The 18,984-nt window shown below is 42.5% G+C and overlaps 1 protein-coding gene across 1 annotated transcript; it reads left to right on the forward strand.

Moving 5' to 3' along the window:
• The first annotated feature begins 8,764 nt into the window (after positions 1–8,764).
• BAMBI (BMP and activin membrane bound inhibitor) lies at positions 8,765–18,517 on the forward strand. The gene is made up of 3 exons (XM_040352599.1): positions 8,765–9,052; positions 15,512–15,799; positions 17,732–18,517. Exons 1-3 carry the CDS (start codon positions 8,986–8,988, stop codon positions 18,148–18,150), a joined length of 774 nt encoding a protein of 257 aa, XP_040208533.1. The 5' UTR covers positions 8,765–8,985; the 3' UTR covers positions 18,151–18,517.
• The last annotated feature ends 467 nt before the right edge of the window (positions 18,518–18,984 follow it).

Raw genomic sequence — 18,984 nt, forward strand, 5'->3', positions numbered from 1 at the left:
TATTATAGATCCGATCACACACCTTGCTGTATTATAGATCCGATCACACACCTTGCTGTATTATAGATCCTATCACACACCTTGCTGTATTATAGATCCGATCACACACCTTGCTGTATTATAGATCCGATCATACACCTTGCTGTATTATAGATCCGATCATACACCTTGCTGTATTATAGATCCGATCCTACACCTTGCTGTATTATAGATCCTATCACACACCTTGCTGTATTATAGATCCTATCCTACACCTTGCTGTATTATAGATCCGATCACACACCTTGCTGTATTATAGATCCTATCCTACACCTTGCTGTATTATAGATCCGATCACACACCTTGCTGTATTATAGATCTGATCCTACACCTTGCTGTATTATAGATCCGATCCTACACCGTGCTGTATTATAGATCCGATCACACACCTTGCTGTATTATAGATCCTATCCTACACCTTGCTGTATTATAGATCCTATCACACACCTTGCTGTATTATAGATCCTATCACACACCTTGCTGTATTATAGATCCGATCACACACCTTGCTGTATTATAGATCCTATCCTACACCTTGCTGTATTATAGATCCTATCACACACCTTGCTGTATTATAGATCCGATCACACACCTTGCTGTATTATAGATCCGATCACACACCTTGCTGTATTATAGATCCGATCATACACCGTGCTGTATTATAGATCCGATCACACACCTTGCTGTATTATAGATCCTATCACACACCTTGCTGTATTATAGATCCGATCACACACCTTGCTGTATTATAGATCCGATCACACACCTTGCTGTATTATAGATCCGATCATACACCTTGCTGTATTATAGATCCGATCACACACCTTGCTGTATTATAGATCCTATCACACACCTTGCTGTATTATAGATCCGATCATACACCTTGCTGTATTATAGATCCGATCATACACCTTGCTGTATTATAGATCCGATCACACACCTTGCTGTATTATAGATCCGATCATACACCTTGCTGTATTATAGATCCGATCATACACCATGCTGTATTATAGATCCGATCATACACCTTGCTGTATTATAGATCCGATCACACACCTTGCTGTATTATAGATCCGATCACACACCTTGCTGTATTATAGATCCGATCACACACCTTGCTGTATCTCTGATGACACGCCAGGTATCTCCTCCATCATGTGTACACATAGGGGACATGCTGTGATCCTCCTGGCTGTCACATTCCAGGCTCATTCTCTCAGGTGTTTTATTTACAGCAGACGTTTTCCTGTCTCCATGTAAATGACAAGATCTGGTGGCCTTCCATTGTCACCCAGGGGCAGGTGACAACAGACGAGCCCTGCAGAGGAGGAGGGGGTTGGGTGGGGGATGGGGGGGCTATGTACTATGAATGTGCTCTCAGCCCGGGACAGTAAATAGTTGTGTCCTCCCCCCATTAACCCCTTCCTCCCGGCCTCCCTTTGATGAGAGCAGACAGCTCATTATCATGTGAGCAGAGATCCCCGGCTCTGATATTGATCGGCCTGAGCTGTGTGTTGGGATAATTGAGTGTCAGCCTCTGTCTGTGTCGCCTCGGTGGCGCCATGGAGTTTTTGGTTTGCTAATTTTACTAACCGCCTGCCTAGTCCTGTCCCATCCAGTCCAACGACATGAGCAGACTGCGCTACTGCCACTGACGCCGCTACTGCCCCCGACAATCATTAACTCCCTGTGTGCCAGCCAACCTTGTCACTGGGATCTGCAAATATACCTACAGCCAGACACCAGAGGAGTTCATTTATCGATTTCTAGGTTTTCTTATTACAAATAAAATACAAATCTTAATAAATGACAATACATATGTCCCCTTACCATAAATATAAAACATAATAAATGACAATACATATGTCCCCTTACCATAAATATAAAACATCATAAATGACAATACATATGTCCCCTTACCATAAATATAAAACATAATAAATGACAATACATATGTCCCCTTACCATAAATATAAAACATAATAAATGACAATACATATGTCCCCTTACCATAAATATAAAACATAATAAATGACAATACATTAGTCCTCTTACCATAAATAACAAAAAATAATAAATTACAATACATATGTCCCCTTACCATAAATATAAAACATAAATGACAATACATATGTTCCCTTACCATAAATATAAAACATAATAAATGACAATACAATTATATAAATATTAAACATAATAAATGATAATATATATATTCCCTTACCATAATAAATAATAAAACATAATAAATGACAATACATATGTTCCCTTACCATAAATATAAAACATAATAAATGACAATACAATTATATAAATATAAAACATAATAAATGATAATATATATGCTCCCTTACCATAATAAATAATAAAACATAATACATTACAATACATATGTTCCTGTACCATAAATAACAAAAAATAATAAATTACAATACATATGTTCCCTTACCATAAAATAAAACATAATAAATGACACTACAATTATATAAATATAAAACATAATAAATGATAATATATATGTTCCCTTACCATAATAAATAATAAACCATAATAAATTACAATACATATGTTCCCGTACCATAAATAACAAAAAATAATAAATTACAATACATATGTCCCCTTACCATAAATATAAAACATAATTACAATACATATGTTCCCTTACCATAAATATAAAACATAATTACAATACATATCTTCCTTTAAAATAAATATAAAACATAATAAATGACAACACATATGTTCCCTTACCATAATAAATAATAAAACATAATACATTACAATACATATGTTCCTCTAATATAAATCTAAAACATAATAAATTACAACACTTATGTTCCCTTATCATAAATATAAAACATAATAAATTACAATACATATGTCCCCTTAACATAAATATAAATCATAATAAATTACAATACATATGCTCCCTTACCATAAATATAAAACATAATAAATTACAACACTTATGTTCCCTTATCATAAATATAAAACATAATAAATTACAACACATATGTTCCCTTAACATAAATATAAATCATAATAAATTACAATACATATGTTCCCTTACCAATAAATATAAAACATAATAAATTACAATACATATGTTCCCTTAACATAAATATAAAACATAATATATTATAATACACATTTCCCTTAAAATCATAAAAAATATTGTGCTAATTTTCATTGATCCTTCTTAGCTGATAGAGATGTGTTTTTCCCTGAATATATCATAAATATAAAATACGTAACGCTCAATACATTATAATACATATGTTCCCCTAATATAAATGTATAATAAATTATAATAATTTTTCCCTTAGAATAAATATTAAATACCATTATAAATTATGTGCTTATTTTATTTGATCTTTCTTGGCTTATACAGACGTTTTCCCCTGAATATATAATACATATAAAATATGTATGTCTCAATAAATTATAATACATGTGTTCTCCTAATATAAATTTATAAATAAAAAAATAAAAAAAAATAATATATATATATATATATATATATATATATATATATATATATATATATATATATATATATATATATATATATATATATATAATTATAATGACAGATGAGGCTGGAGACTGCTGTAGGGTTGGGGGAGGGGGACACAGGTCTGCACCACTCCCCTTGCTTACCATGATCAATAAACATGAATGCTCGGTCAGCCATTGTGCGCAGATCAATGTGTCTTGGGGTGTTCAGTTTGTGTCTGAACATCCTTTGCTATGTATCCCAGAATTACCTATCTTTTTATGTCACTTTCTCTTCTAGAGATGCTATTGGATGATCATTATTTCTTTTATTAAAATAAATATATTTTAACCCTGCCATAAAAGTTCATTTTCATAGTAAAGAGTGACAACACTCCTCTGTTTCCCACTTCTGCTCCTGTGTTGTCACCCTTTCTGTTCTCATTACACACCACATTTTAGACCCAGTGGCATCATCACGGGACAAAGGGATGCTGTACATAGATAAGCTCCTGAAAGCAGGAAGCTGTTGTAACGCCCACATGTGATGCTGAACCTCTATGATTGAAAGTACTGGAATCCAAGGAATTAAAGTGGTAGGTCAGGGACAGTAAGGCTGGGAGAACATACTAGATCAGGGGTCTCCAAACGTTCTAAACAAAGGGCGAGTTTACCGTCCTTCAGACTTTAGGGGGGCTTGACTGTGACCTGTTGGAGTAAACAATGCCCCGTCTTTGGAATTAGGGGGAGAAATAATACCCCATCACTGGTGTCAGTGGGAGGAATAGTGCCTATCACTGGTGTCAGTGGGAGGAATAGTGCCTATCACTGGTGTCAGTGGGAGGAATAGTGCCTATCACTGGTGTCAGTGGGAGGAATAGTGCCTATCACTGGTGTCAGTGGGAGGAATAGTGCCCCATCACTGGTGTCAGTGGGAGGAATAGTGCCCAATCATTGGTGTCAGTGGGAGGAATAGTTCCCCATCATTGGTGTCAGTGGGAGGAATAGTGCCCCATCACTGGTGTCAGTGGGAGGAATAGTGCCCTATCATTGGTGTCAGTGGGAGGAATAGTTCCCCATCACTGGTGTCAGTGGGAGGAATAGTGTCCCATCACTGGTGTCAGTGGGAGGAATGGCGCCCCATCAAAACTGTCAGTGGGAGGAATAGTTCCCCAGCATTGGTGTCAGTGGGAGGAATAGTGCCCCAGCACTGGTGTCAGTGGGAGAAATAGTGCCCCAGCACTGGTGTCAGTGGGAGGAATAGTGCCCCAGCACTGGTGTCAGTGGGAGGAATAGTGCCCCATTGTTGGTGTCAGTGGCAGGAATAATACCACAAGGGCCGGATAAAGTTGAGCAGAGGGCTGCATTCGGCCCCAGGGCCACAGTTTGGAGACCACGGGACTAGATGATGCTTCATGTCCTCCAGCCAGGACATGAGCCAAGCTCTGACTTGACGCAGCTTTTAATGCACACTGAGAGAAGCTCACAGCCTGCGATGAAATCAGAGTAAGTGATTTCAGCACAGCAGCGAGCCTGTACTACGGTACAAGGCGGAAGGCATGGGCAGAGATCTGCCATCTGATGATATGAGTACAGAGGGAGGATAATCGGGGTTCCCTTGATCTTCCTTGGCTGATACAGATGTGTTCTTCCCTGAATATAATATAAAATATGTAAATGTGGGAGATGATCTAATGGTGGGAGATACTACCAGACACTATTGTAGGCTCTAAGCTTTTAAACGCTGAACCTAATGAGGAGGCATTAAGCCTCCCCTGTCCATGCAGCCATTATGGCATTGGATTTCCAAGGGCTAATTCCAACATACACAGTGAATTTGATCTGCATGTTCCTTAATGTGCGCTCCCTGCGCATCCCATAACCCGCGCCATTCCATCTCTGCCTGCTGGTAATGCAGCTGATAGGGTTTAATGAGAGCGCTCTATTATGTATATACTGGGATGTCTCTATAAGTAAAGCAGACAGCTGGGGGTCTCATTGCAGAGGACATGCTGGGTGTAGGGACAGAGTCCTGTCTGCAGATAGAAGGATGCCTGTATGGGTCCCGGCTGAGACACTGCATGGTATTCAGTTCTGGGCACAACACTGGAAGTCTTGTATGGGGTGTTGTATGGTAAAGAGCCCGGCTGGAATCCTGCGCACACATCACGGGAAAATAAATACCGGCCTTTAGTATCACTGGAGGTCTGCCTGTGAATCCCATACATACAGACCACCCCACCAGTCATATAAAGCTGCATAGACATGAATTAGGCGCAGCAAGCAGCATAGCTCCCAACTGTCCCGATTTAAAGGCACTGTCCCTGATTTGGAAGAAAGTCCCTCTTTCCTCCTCATGTGTCCCTCATTTTGGTCTGATCTGTAAAGTTGTATATAAAAGACACAGGGGGCCGGATTCAGAAAGATGAGCGCATCTTTCTTCCGGCGTAACGTATCTCCGATACGTTACGCCGCTGTAACTTTGGGCGCAAGTTCTGTATTCAGAAAGAACTTGCGCCCAAAGTTACAGCGGCGTAACGTATCGGAAAGATACGTTGCTCCCTTAGTTACGGCGGCGTAACGTATGTGTGGCGGCGTAAGCCCGCCTAATTCAAACCGGGATGTTGGGGGTGTGTTTTATTTAAATTTTACTTGACCCCGCGTTTTTTACGTTTTTTTTGAACAGCGCATGCGCCGTCCGTAAAATATCCCAGTGTGCATTGCTCTAAAGTACACCGCAAGGACTTATTGGATTCGACGTGAACGTAAATGACGTACAGCCCCATTCGCGAACGACTTACGCAAACGACGTAAAATTTCAAAACTCGGCGCGGGAACGACGGCCATACTTAACATTAGCTACGCCTCATATAGCAGGGGTAAGTATGGGGTGGGGGGGTTCAGTGTATGAGATGAGGGGTGCAGTATATGGGATGAGGGGCGCATGGTATGAGATGAGGGGTGCAATGTATGGGATGATGGGTGCAGTGTATGGGGTGAGGGGTGCAGTGTATTGGGTGAGGGGTGCAGACACTGTATGGGGTGAGGGGTGCAGACAGTGTATGAGATGAGGGGTGCAGACAGTGTATGAGATGAGGGGTGCAGACAGTGTATGAGATGAGGGGTGCATGGTATGAGATGAGGGGTTGAGTGTATGTAATGAGGGGTAGAGTTTATGTAATGAGGGGTGCAGTATATGGGATGAGGGGTGCAGTGAATGGGATGAGGGGGTGCAGTGTATGTAATGGGGGTGCATGGTATAAGATGAGGGGTGTAGACACTGTATGTAATGAGGGGTGCACACACTGTATGAGATGAGGGGTACACACACTGTATGGGAATTGATGAGGGGTGCACACAATGTATGGGATGATGAGGGGTGCACACACTGTATGAGATGAGGGGTGCACACACTCTATGAGATGAGGGGTGCACACACTCTATGAGATGAGGGGTGCACACACTGTATGGGATGAGGGGTGCACACACTGATTTGGATGGTATGAGGGGTGCACACACTGTATGGGATGTGAGGGGTGCACACACTGTATGAGATGAGGGGTGCACACACTGTATGGGATGGGATGAGGGGTGCACACACTGTATGGGATGTCATGTGAGGGGTGCACACACTGTATGGGAAGGGATGAGGGGTGCACACACTGTATGAGATGAGGGGGTGCACACACTGTATGGGATAGGATGAGGGGTGTACACGCTATGAGATGAGGGGCGCACACACTGCGTGAGATGAGGGGTGCACACACTGTATGGGATGATGAGGGGTGAACACACTGCATGGGATGGGATGAGGGGGGCACACACTGTATGGGATGATGAGGGGTGCACACACTGCATGGGATGGGATGAGGGGTGCACACACTGCATGGGATGGGATGAGGGGTGCACACACTGTATGGGATGATGAGGGGTGCACACACTGTATGAGATGAGGGGTGCACACACTGTATGGGATGATGAGGGGTGAACACACTGCATGGGATGGGATGAGGGGGGCACACACTGTATGGGATGATGAGGGGTGCATACACTGTATGGGATGAGATGAGGGGTGCACACACTGTATGAGATGAGGGGTGCACACACTGTATGGGAGGATGAGGGGTACACACACTGTATGGGAGGATGAGGGGTGCACACACTGTATGAGATGAGGGGTGCACACACTGGGTATGATGAGGGGTGCACACACTGGGGATGATGAGGGGTGCACACACTGTATGGGAGGATGAGGGGTGCACACACTGTATGGGAGGATGAGGGGTGCACACACTGTATGGGAGGATGAGGGGTGCACACACTGTATGGGAGGATGAGGGGTGCACACACTGTATGGGAGGATGAGGGGTGCACACACTGTATGGGAGGATGAGGGGTGCACACACTGTATGGGATGATGAGGGGTGCACACACTGGGGATGATGAGGGGTGCACACACTGGGGATGATGAGGGGTGCACACACTGGGGATGATGAGGGGTGCACACACTGTATGGGAGGATGAGGGGTGCACACACTGTATGGGATGATGAGGGGTGCACACACTGGGGATGATGAGGGGTGCACACACTGGGGATGATGAGGGGTGCACACACTGTATGGGAGGATGAGGGGTGCACACACTGTATGTGAGGATGAGGGGTGCACACACTGTATGAGATGAGGGGTGCACACACTGTATGGGAGAATGAGGGGTGCACACACTGTATGTGATGATGAGGGGTGCACACACTGTATGGGATGGGATGAGGGGTGCACACACTGGGTATGATGAGGGGTGCACACACTGTATGAGATGAGGGGTGCACACACTGTATGTGATGATGAGGGGTGCACACACTGTATGGGATGGGATGAGGGGTGCACACACTGGGTATGATGAGGGGTGCACACACTGTATGGGATGGGATGAGGGGTGCACACACTGGGTATGATGAGGGGTGCACACACTGGGTCTGATGAGGATCTCAGAGGCTCTCAATGTTCAGATTACTGTTGCAGGTTAAAACACATGAATTTTAGGAAGACAGTCTACCTTTAGCCCCTCCCACATGAGACCTGCCCCGCCCTCGTCCCTCCCATTCTGTGATTGACAGCCAGACGGCCCAGCCAAGCTGTTTAGCAAGGCGTCTGGGCGTGGCTCACCAGCCCAGCCGCCAACGGGGGGCGGAGTGGGCGTGTCGCAGCGCGTGCACCGTTCTTATGCAGAGCTCCGGTCGCAGCGGGCTCAGTGTGTTGCATGGCTGGCTCGGCGCTCGGATTGTATCGGGCGGATTATCGGTGATCGGAGGGCTCGGCGGTGTTTGCACTGGACACGGTTGCTTGTGGTTCCCGGATCCCGCATGTCCTGTGGCTTGGATGGTGACACTTTCTTGGAGCAGCCCGTGGTGAAAGACGTTCAGCGGAGCCGGGGAGAGCAGGGGGCTTGTCAATGGATCGGCTAATCTCCATCTGGCTACAACTAGAGCTCTGTGCTATGGCCGTCCTGCTTACTAAAGGTGAGTCACAGGAGTGGGGGGAACTACAACTACCAGCATGCATACACCTGGGGGGGATCTACTGATTATCACTGCATCCTCCATAGACAGAGATCCCTAGGGGGGGGGGGGGGGTCAGGGCAGAGAGGATCCCTGGAGGGTCAGGGCAGAGAGGATCCCTGGAGGGTCAGGGCAGAGAGGATCCCTGGAGGGTCAGGGCAGAGAGGGTCCCTGGAGGGTCAGGGCAGAGAGGGTCCCTGGAGGGTCAGGGCAGAGAGGGTCCCTGGAGGGGCAGGTCAGGGCAGAGAGGATCCCTGGAGGGGCAGGTCAGGGCAGAGAGGATCCCTGGAGCCAGGTCAGCCAGGTAATGATACATTGTATTTATGGAAGTCACTATGTATTCCATACACAGAATGATACATAGAGATCTCACTGATAATGATGCATTGTATTATATCCTCCATAGACACACATAATGATACATTGTGGTCCTGTAAGAAATTCTGAATTGTTTTAAAGGATCCCAACCAGAGCTGTGCTCTGCCAGGACAATGACACCAGGGGGCGCTCTGCCCATGGGGGTCACAGCCTGCTCTTATGAATGAAATGCTGATCCTGTACAGTGTATATAGTGTTTGGATGGGCTTTAAAGCAGTTTGAAACCCTTTTTATATATTGCAGTGTACCAATTCTTGGATATGATGGGTGTAGGGTGTTTTTTTTTTCCTGGGCTGGCCAGTTAGTCTGTTTCTTTTTCAAAAGAACAAGCTGTCTTGTAAATGTAGCAGTTACATGGTTGAGACAAACCCATTTACCCATAGCAGGGGTGCTTGCACTGGTCAGCATTTATTTATGTAAAAACGTTATCCCTAAAAGGGGGAAAAACTGCCTAGAAAGTGTTAGCTGGAGTTTGGCTTCAATTTGTCACTGTATCTAAATCTGCTAGTACAGCTAACACTACACCCCCCCCCCCCCCAAGCTGTCAGTTCTGCTGCTCATTCATCCAGAGTGTTGGCACTCTAATACTGGTGTGTTACCAGCCCAATCACCAGGTGGGGGAAAAAAAAAAAAAACCTTAGAAAAATGCAGCCACCACATCACTTGACAACACATTTTCGGTTTTGCTATAAAGATACTGCAGCGCATCCTGCTACGGTTTACATTTTTATCACTTGGTCTCCCTTGATCGGAGGAAAATCATGCACATCATTTATTGCAAAGATGTTCTGCAGCAGCACTTTTTATTTTTTTGTGCTTGGAAATTGTTACACTGAAATGGGTAGATAGTTGTAGTAGTTCTTTATTGTATGAAGGGTATAATAGGCTGGTTAAACCTGCTTTGAAATGGTATTTGTTTATACCGTGACTGTTATTGGTACAATACCCCTGCTAGAGCTTATAATGGCCCTTCTGGCCAGTACTGGAGTTGCCAGTCCAGGCATGATTGGTAACCATTGATGCTTTGTAGTCTACGTTAATTCCTAATTGCCCCTGTAACCAGAGTTTGCGTTGTAACATCAAACTAGGTGGGAGGGTTACTATTAATGCAGTTTAGTCCCCTAGAACTTACAACTGCTCTTCTAGCTGGAACCAGAGTTGCCAATCCAGGCATGGGGTATCCATTGCTACAAAGTGGGCACCTAGAACTTTCATCTGGTTCTGGTGAGTAGACTTCATTGCATTAGTGTACCCTTGTGCCTGGACTGGCAACTTTGGATCTCTGGTTGTAGCCAGAAGGGCAGTTATAGGCTTGTCTGTCCAGGCATGAAGGGTAATCATTAATGCAATGGAGTCTACCAGAACATTTAATTGGCTAGTCCAGACACAAGCCTAACCATTGATTCAATGGAATCTACAGGGTCTTATCTCTGCCATTCTGGCCAGAACCAAGCTTGTCAGCATGCCCATATAGGCTGAAGGCTAATTATTCACGTGGTGAAGGCTACTGGAGCTTAAAACTGCCCTTTTGGCCAATTCCAAAATTGTGAGCCGTCCAGGCATGAGGAGCATTGCAATGGAGCTTCTAATTGCCCTTGCTAGACATCCAGCCCAGGCATGGGAGTAACCCAATGTTTTGGAGGTTACTTGAGTTTATAATTGCCGTTGCCAGGGTTGCTAGACATCTAGCCCAGGCATGAGGATAACCCAACATTTAAGGTTACTTGAGCTTAAAATTGCCCTTACCATTGCCAGGGTCACTAGACATTGGGCATGAGTGTAACCCAACATTTTGGAGGTTATGTGAGCTTGTAAGTGCCCTTCTGGCCATTGCCAAATCTCCAGACCATGCATGAGGGTAACTATTGTCGTGGAAGTTGCTTGTGTTTTAGAATGGACCTTCTGGCCCTTGCCAAAGTTGTTGAACCTCCAGTTTAGGCAGGAGAGTAAATTAATAATATAGTGGAGGCTCCTAGAGCTTATAATTAACGCTGGCACAAGCCAGAAGGGCATCGGACTACCAGTCCAGGCATGAGGGTAACTAACGATGTAGTGGAGGCTCCTGGAGTTGATCATTACTCCTCTGGTCATTGCCCGTACTACCAGTCCTGACATTAGGGTAACTAATCCTATTTTTTTTTAGACTTGCAAAAGTGTAGTAATTTTCTTTCCCTTAGGTAAAGAGGGGGGGGGGGGGGTGTGCCGTCCTCAAATCCCAGGTCTTGTTGCTTCAGAGCTTATCCTCCTGGCTCAATTCAAGGGGAAGCAGATCCGGCGGTGACTAGGACTGATGTGAGGTCTGAGATACTGAAACTATGTGCCTGATAATGATATAATTAGAGGCTCGCATAACTTCTGGCTGCTGTTGACTTCAAAAGCTTTTGAACAGCCGAGGGTGGGGGGGGGTCGGGGGATAAAAAACCCTCAGCGTCTCCTGTAGCCATCTTTGACTGGAACCAGGCATTTTTGGTTAATAGCTACATAACATTATAAAGAGGGGGGGAGCCGGAGAACAGAAACGGCATTGTTCGCTTTTCTCGGCGTTCCACTAGCCTTTTACAAAACATTGAAAGAAACTTTATACACATAAACAGACAACATATACATCTTGGAGGTACAGGAGGGCTGCAAAGACTCAACTACAGCCCTCCTCCCCTCATCCGTCAATCTGTCACTGATAAGCTTGCTTTATATCAGACAGTTTATATTTGTAAATGCGTTTTTTTTTTTTTTCCTTTTAATTTATCTATCTTTTTAGATTTCTTTCCAGCAAAATGGTAGAACTGTAACGGCGGTTTCTTTTTTTTTTTTTTTTTTTGGGCAGTTGTAGATTTGTTTGACTTCTTTTAAAAGAGTAGGATAAAAGTTGACTTCCCCTGGAGCACTTTGGCCTTTGAAAGCCTGAGGGAGATCTGGTCAGTGCTAATGCAATGCCTTCTGTTACCCAGGCGCTCCTGTCATTTGGCTTCCATTAACTAAGCTATTAAAGCAGGGGAGCCAGAGCTCGGTGCACAGAGGTGAAATGTGATCTTGAGGTGGGCCGCGCTGTAATAACATCTCGGCCTGGCCGTGCATTGTAAGCACTCTCTTGCTTTCTAGATAAGGCTGTTCTGCTGAATCTGGGAACTCCAGGAAGGCTAAACAATCTAAAAGCGTTTTAAATCTGCAGGAACTAAACGCATGTGCAGGCTTATTTGGTAAAAAGGAGCAAATGCTGACAGTGTGCAGGTAAAGTCTGTAGAAAGTTTCTGTTCAAACCAAATTTAATTGCGGATTGGTTGGCGTAGGCTACTTTGCCCATCTGCCTTGCAAAAATGTCTTCATAAAATTTACACCATATTGAGAAAATCTAAAATGCTTACCTTCTTCAACATTGGCTTCATGTCATTTGGAGTTTACAGTTTGAACCATTTTAGCCTAAAGATACGTTGACTTTTTCCTTAAAACCTCATTTTGGACATCTTCGGTTGATCATTGTCAATCCTTTTTTTATAACCTTATTTCTAATATCTTCTGCTAAATATTGGTATCTTATAAACTTAATTCTAATATCGTCAGTTGACTATTGGCCTTCCTTCTTATAACCCCACTTCTACTATCTTCAGTTGGCCTTCCTTCTGGGAACCCCCCTACTTCTACTATCTTCAGTTGACCATTGGCCTTCCTCCTTATAACCCTTCTAATTATATCTTCAATTGGCCTTCCTACTAACTTTTAATATCTTCGGTTGGCCTTCCTTCTTGGAACCCTTCTTAAATCTTCAGTTGGCATTTCTTCTTAGAAACCTACTTATAATATCTTTTAGTTGGCCTTCCTGCTTGTAACCCTTCTAATATCTTCAGTTGGCCTTCCTCCTTGGAACCCTTCTAATATCTTCAGTTGGCCTTCCTCCTTGGAACCCTTTCAATATCTTCAGTTGGCATTTCTTCTTAGAACCCTACTAATATCTTTTAGTTGGCCTTCCTGCTTGGAACCCTACTTCTACTATATTCAGTTGGCTTTCCTCCTTAACCCTAATTCTAATCTCGTAAATTGACTATTGGCTTTTCTTATAGCTTTATTTCTAATATGTTCAGCAGGTTATAAGGCAGAACAGTGACCAACTGAATATATCCGAAATAAAGGTGCATGAATGAATGCCAGTGATCAACTTGAATATGATTGAACGTAGATGTCAAAAGATCATTGTCTATATATTTTTTTTTTTTTTTTACGCTGTGTATATAATCTCCAGTCGATCATTGTCCTTCCCTCCTTGTAACCTTATTTCTGATGCCATCCTTTTAATAATCTGTGGGCATTCTCACATGTTCACACTAAATATACATATTTTTGGGCTTATTCATTCTGACAAAGATGATCACGGAACTGATCTTTTTCAGGAGTGAACTGACATTTTGGATGCATAGGAGACTGTATGAGGACTTGATTACATTTTTGATAGAAAAATACAAGGGCTGGTGCTTTATAGCAGAGGTGGGCAAATTTACAGTATATAGAATTCAGAAGTCTGCAGAATTTTTATTTTTTGCTGCTGGCTGTAATTTTAAGAACATTGGCTACCCTTTGCAGTAACCCAATCAGAGATCTGCTTTCAGCAGTAGGCATGGCATAGCGGGGGGGCTATCCTATTGGTGGTAATAAATGCAATTGATGTGTACTGTTTTGTACATGTATACATATTAATATTTGTACATCTTCATATTAACAGCTATACATATTAAATTATATAGGGTTTAGTTCTTTCTTGGGCAGTTGCTGCAAAGAGTCTTGTTTTGCTCTTTGAATCTTATTTAAACCCCCCCCCCCTTTTTATTTTATTTTTTTTATTTTTATTTTTTTCTTCCTTCCTTCTAGGCCTTCTATGTGTAAATTGTACTTTTAGGGGATGTGGAGTTTGCTTACTTTTGATATTTCTCAGTTGCTTCCTTAATGTTTGAGCAATTTTTTTTTTCTTCCATGTGCACAAAAAAAACAAACCTGGTGAGCTTTGAAATGTGGCATTCTTGTGATATGGAAGCTATGTTAATTAAAGCCTTTATGCCTTGGAACATGAATTTGTGTTCATCAGATTTCAGGGGCCCGCTGAGGGGAGAGTTTTATGAAGGGAACCTTTTATCGTTTCCTTTAGCATTTTATTTTTTTCCCTCCCTGAGGTTTCCTGAATTTATTTTTTTCTTTGAGTTGCAGTATTGAATTTTCAGTGTTTTACCCCCTTATTTTAGTGTGGGTTTCTTTTTCTCTCTCCACCCCCCCCCCCCCTTCCTTTCTTAACCACACTGCTGATCGCGTGCAAGTCCAGGGCAGAGAAGCCCGTGTTGTAGTTTTTTGGCCAACTTTTATGGCTTTCCATGTCAGCTGAAAGGAATTGACTTTGGCAAATACGCCAGGAATTGTAAAGTGTACAATTCCAGTTTTTTTATTTTTTGACTGAGGACTTTTGTGATATGTCCCTCTTATGACAGTACAGAGGTCACATAATACCCTGGCAATTGCAGGGGCCACGGCTGATGGCCTTTGTGCTGAATGCATATAAAATCTGCAACCGAGGCTGGCCATACATTGTACAATTTTTCTTTAGATTTACCAAAACCATATAATCTAAAGTGAAACCTAAACACTTTTGAATTGTATGCAATCAGGAAGGCCCTTGCGCTACAAAGTTGAAGGTAAATCTAAAGGAAATTGAATGGGAAAATTGTGTAATGTATGGCCAGGTTAATTGATTATATATATATATATATATATTCTCTGGGTCCCATTGGGGGATATTTTATGTCCTGTCTCGAGACACCAACAGGAAAGAGGGTGAGAAAATCTGACAGTGGTCTCAAAGTGTCACCGTGAAAATATTTTCCTGTAGTCTTTGTTCCAGTGACAGCTTTTTTTTATTATTGATGCATATTAAGAGAAGTCTCTCTAAAAAGACTGATTTCTAACCTTTGACCTTAGCTATTGCAACAATAATTTTACACCTTTCTTTGGCATTTGTGTCTCTTGCATTTTACTAAACCGCCTTTTTTTTTTTTTTTTTTCTTCCAGGTGAAATTAGATGCTACTGTGACGCCCCGCACTGTGTTGCAACTGGATACATGTGCAAGTCGGAATTAAATGCCTGCTTTTCCAGGTTGCTTGACCCGCAGAACATCAATTCACCGCTCACACATGGCTGCTTGGACTCTATCGCAAACACAGCAGATGTGTGCAAGGCCAAAAGCTCTGAGAACAAGAGTGGGGCATCTATACCCAAGCTGGAGTGCTGTCATGAAGACATGTGCAACTACAGAGGCCTGCACGATGTACTTTCTCATCCTAAAAGTGAAACATCAGGTACAGCATGACTTTTTTTTTTTTTTTTTTTTTTTTCTCCCCATTTCCTTGATGTATAGGCCAATGGCTGCCAAGACCCTGTGTGTCTGGTATTGATTTTGTTGTTAATGTAATTAGAGATACCAGTGGGAAAAGAATGGTTAGAGTTAAAGATGTATTTCTAGCTTTGATGTCTGTCTGAGCCTTTGGCTCCTGTCTGGCTTTTAGTGCCCGTTAGCAGGCATTTCTTCCCAGCCTTGCGAAGAATGTTCCATTATTTGTGTGGACGCTGCACTTCTCGAGGTTTTATCTTTTTTTGCCTCTTGCAAACAAAGCTTGTCTACAAAAGCACAGAGCATGCTAACCTACAGGCATCTGCAAACAAACCACCGTGCGCGGTATAAAGGCATGTCACGGCAATTGACATTTTGAAACGTTTAATTGTTTAACGCTAGTGGAAATTGATTTTATTTCCCTTTTTGGTGTTTAATGTTTGAAGGTTGGTTTTATATGGGTATGTGAAAACAAACAAAATAAAAATATATATTAAATTTCCCTTTAAAAAAAAAAAAGTGTACCTGTCACTTGAGAAATATGGGTTCTTCATTACTGGTCTATTTCTAAAAATTTGAATTGCATTGTCAAAAACTATAAGTAGCATGCAACAGATCTTTTAAGTCCCCATCTCTCAGAATAGATTAAAACAAAGTAGCAGTAAAATGGCCCGGCAGTTAGCATTTTGTAGGGCATTTCTGCAATGGCAGCCCATAGGTATTGCTCAATACGGATGTCTGAGCATGTTAATAAATCTTTAGAGGGGATACAGAAGAATAAAAAAAATGTTCTTGCTACATTGGGTATTGTCTTTCAAAAATTGAAATCCTTACCCGAACTGGTACTCTTGAATGGCTGGCGGCTGCCATATTGGCTACTGGCATCTGAGGCCTCGTGCTATTTTATTTTGTGTAGCTGGCTACCCAGCATGGCATGTTTACACTATGCGGGGCAACGGAGGATGCCCGCTGACTCCTGGGATTGACATCAATATCCCAGGAGTCAATGGGAAAACAGAGATGAAGTACGTCGCAATGTTGGGAGTTTTTACTAAAGACTTGTGCCAAAATGTTAAATTTCCAAATATTTTAGACGGACAATAGCTACTGATAATTTTAATACATTGGCCTTTTAAAGTGACCTTGTGCTCTGCCAATGCTGGGCCATGCACCTCCACAGTACACATTTGGCTTCACTTACTTGATTACTTCTGGGTATGGGGGACATGTAACCCATCTTCATGATGGCACTGCTGTTTGGTTACTCAGGAGCCTGATATCACAACAGGGGTGAAGAGTAGATCCATATATTAGTAATCTTCACATGGCATCGCCATTCCCGGTGATGAGGTGCCGAAAGGAAGGTAGGGATGTACAGTTGGGAAATGGTGGCAGCTAAGCAAACCTGTTGTGTTGCCCTGTATGGACAAAATGCAGGTTTACTTAAAAGCAACCCTAGCGGCAACTGTTGAGGACTTTAGGGCTACTACCAACAGTGGCAGCACTGGATTTTAAGGCTTACTGCAGGCCTTGGCAGATACTCGGTTGACTAGCTTCCGGCTAAAAAACAAAATGGGGCTTGGTTTTCAACTGTGCTTTGCCAACAAGAGTTTCCTCCCAGGAGCCCAGGGAATATACAAATAGACTTTATATTAAAATTTGTCTGGCTCTATATCCCTTTTTTTTTTTTTTTTTTTTTTTTTTTTTTTTTTTTATAAACTTGTCCATCACAAGGATGGACCAATATTATGATGTTTAGTGATGCTAACGAAGGTCTTGAACTGATGGTGTTTACAGGGCACTTTAGGCTCAATTCACAAATTAACAGATTAACGACAGCCATTTTAATAATTTTCTTTTTGCTGCTTTTGTATACTAATTATCTTTCCTTCTCTTGCAGGTTCTGGTGGCAGGTATCAACATGAAAGCACAAGAAACCTTATCACAAAGGTCCAGGAGCTTAATTCCTCCAAGGAACTGTGGTTCAGAGCAGCGGTCATTGCTGTCCCTATAGCCGGTGGACTAATATTGGTGCTTCTTATAATGCTTGCACTCCGTATGCTCCGCAGCGAGAACAAGAGACTACAAGATCAGAGGCAGCAGATGCTGTCCAGACTACACTACAGTTTTCATGGGCACCACTCGAAGAAAGGACAAGTAGCCAAGTTGGACTTGGAGTGCATGGTGCCCGTGACCGGGCATGAAAACTGTTGCTTGACCTGTGATAAAATGAGGCATACAGACCTCAGCAATGACAAACTAATTTCCCTGGTTCACTGGGGGATGTACAGTGGACATGGCAAGCTGGAGTTTGTATGACCACGTTGGACATCTTGGTCCGGTAGAGTCTCTGCTGGGTAGAAGCACTTTATCTTTGAACACAAACTGTTATCCTAAGAGGAGGAAGTTGGAATCTTCCGCACAGCAGGATGCTTGATGTTTCTGGTGGAAGGTTCCAAAAGATATTTTATTTGCACAGATCGAGAAGAGTTTGAAGGGGGGGGGGAGGGGACTCTTTTGTACTATGTGGGTTTATTGATGAGACGCCAGATGTAGAAGAGTTGTACACACTGTCACCAAGGTTTTCTAACTTTTTAGGGAGCCAATACTGGTCATTAAAATAAACTGTACACATTTCTATGTTTAATGTAAAGAATTTTTAAATATATATTTTGTCTGAAACCGTTTTTGGTTTTGTGTTTTATTTTTATTCATAGGTACTTTTTGCATATTGGCTTGTACTAGTTTCTAATGCGCTAGCCATTGAAATGGGAGATGTAAAGATTTAGCTTGTTGCACTTGATGATTTAGGTGGAAACAGCCCTCCATTAAATATTTACAGATGTGTGTTGGGCAGTGTGGATTTTTCCAGTGTACTTATTTATATTTATATTCCTTTAAAAAATTCCTTATCTTGGCTATTTTTTGTTTTTACAAATGGTTATACAAGATTAAAGGGGAGGTTCACCCTAAAAACGACTTTCTATTATTACATTGGCCCCCCACATTACAATACAATTATGCCTATTATGTTTTTTTTTTTATGCTGTACATACCTTGGTACAGCTAATTCACCCGTGGCTTGCGGGTTGCAAGTCCCGCGGGAGTGGGCGTTCCTAACATGCTGGTGATTGACGTGATGACAAAAAACGA

The sequence above is a fragment of the Rana temporaria genome, chromosome 5 (genome assembly GCF_905171775.1).
Source record: "Rana temporaria chromosome 5, aRanTem1.1, whole genome shotgun sequence".
NCBI classification, from domain to species: Eukaryota; Metazoa; Chordata; class Amphibia; order Anura; family Ranidae; genus Rana; species Rana temporaria.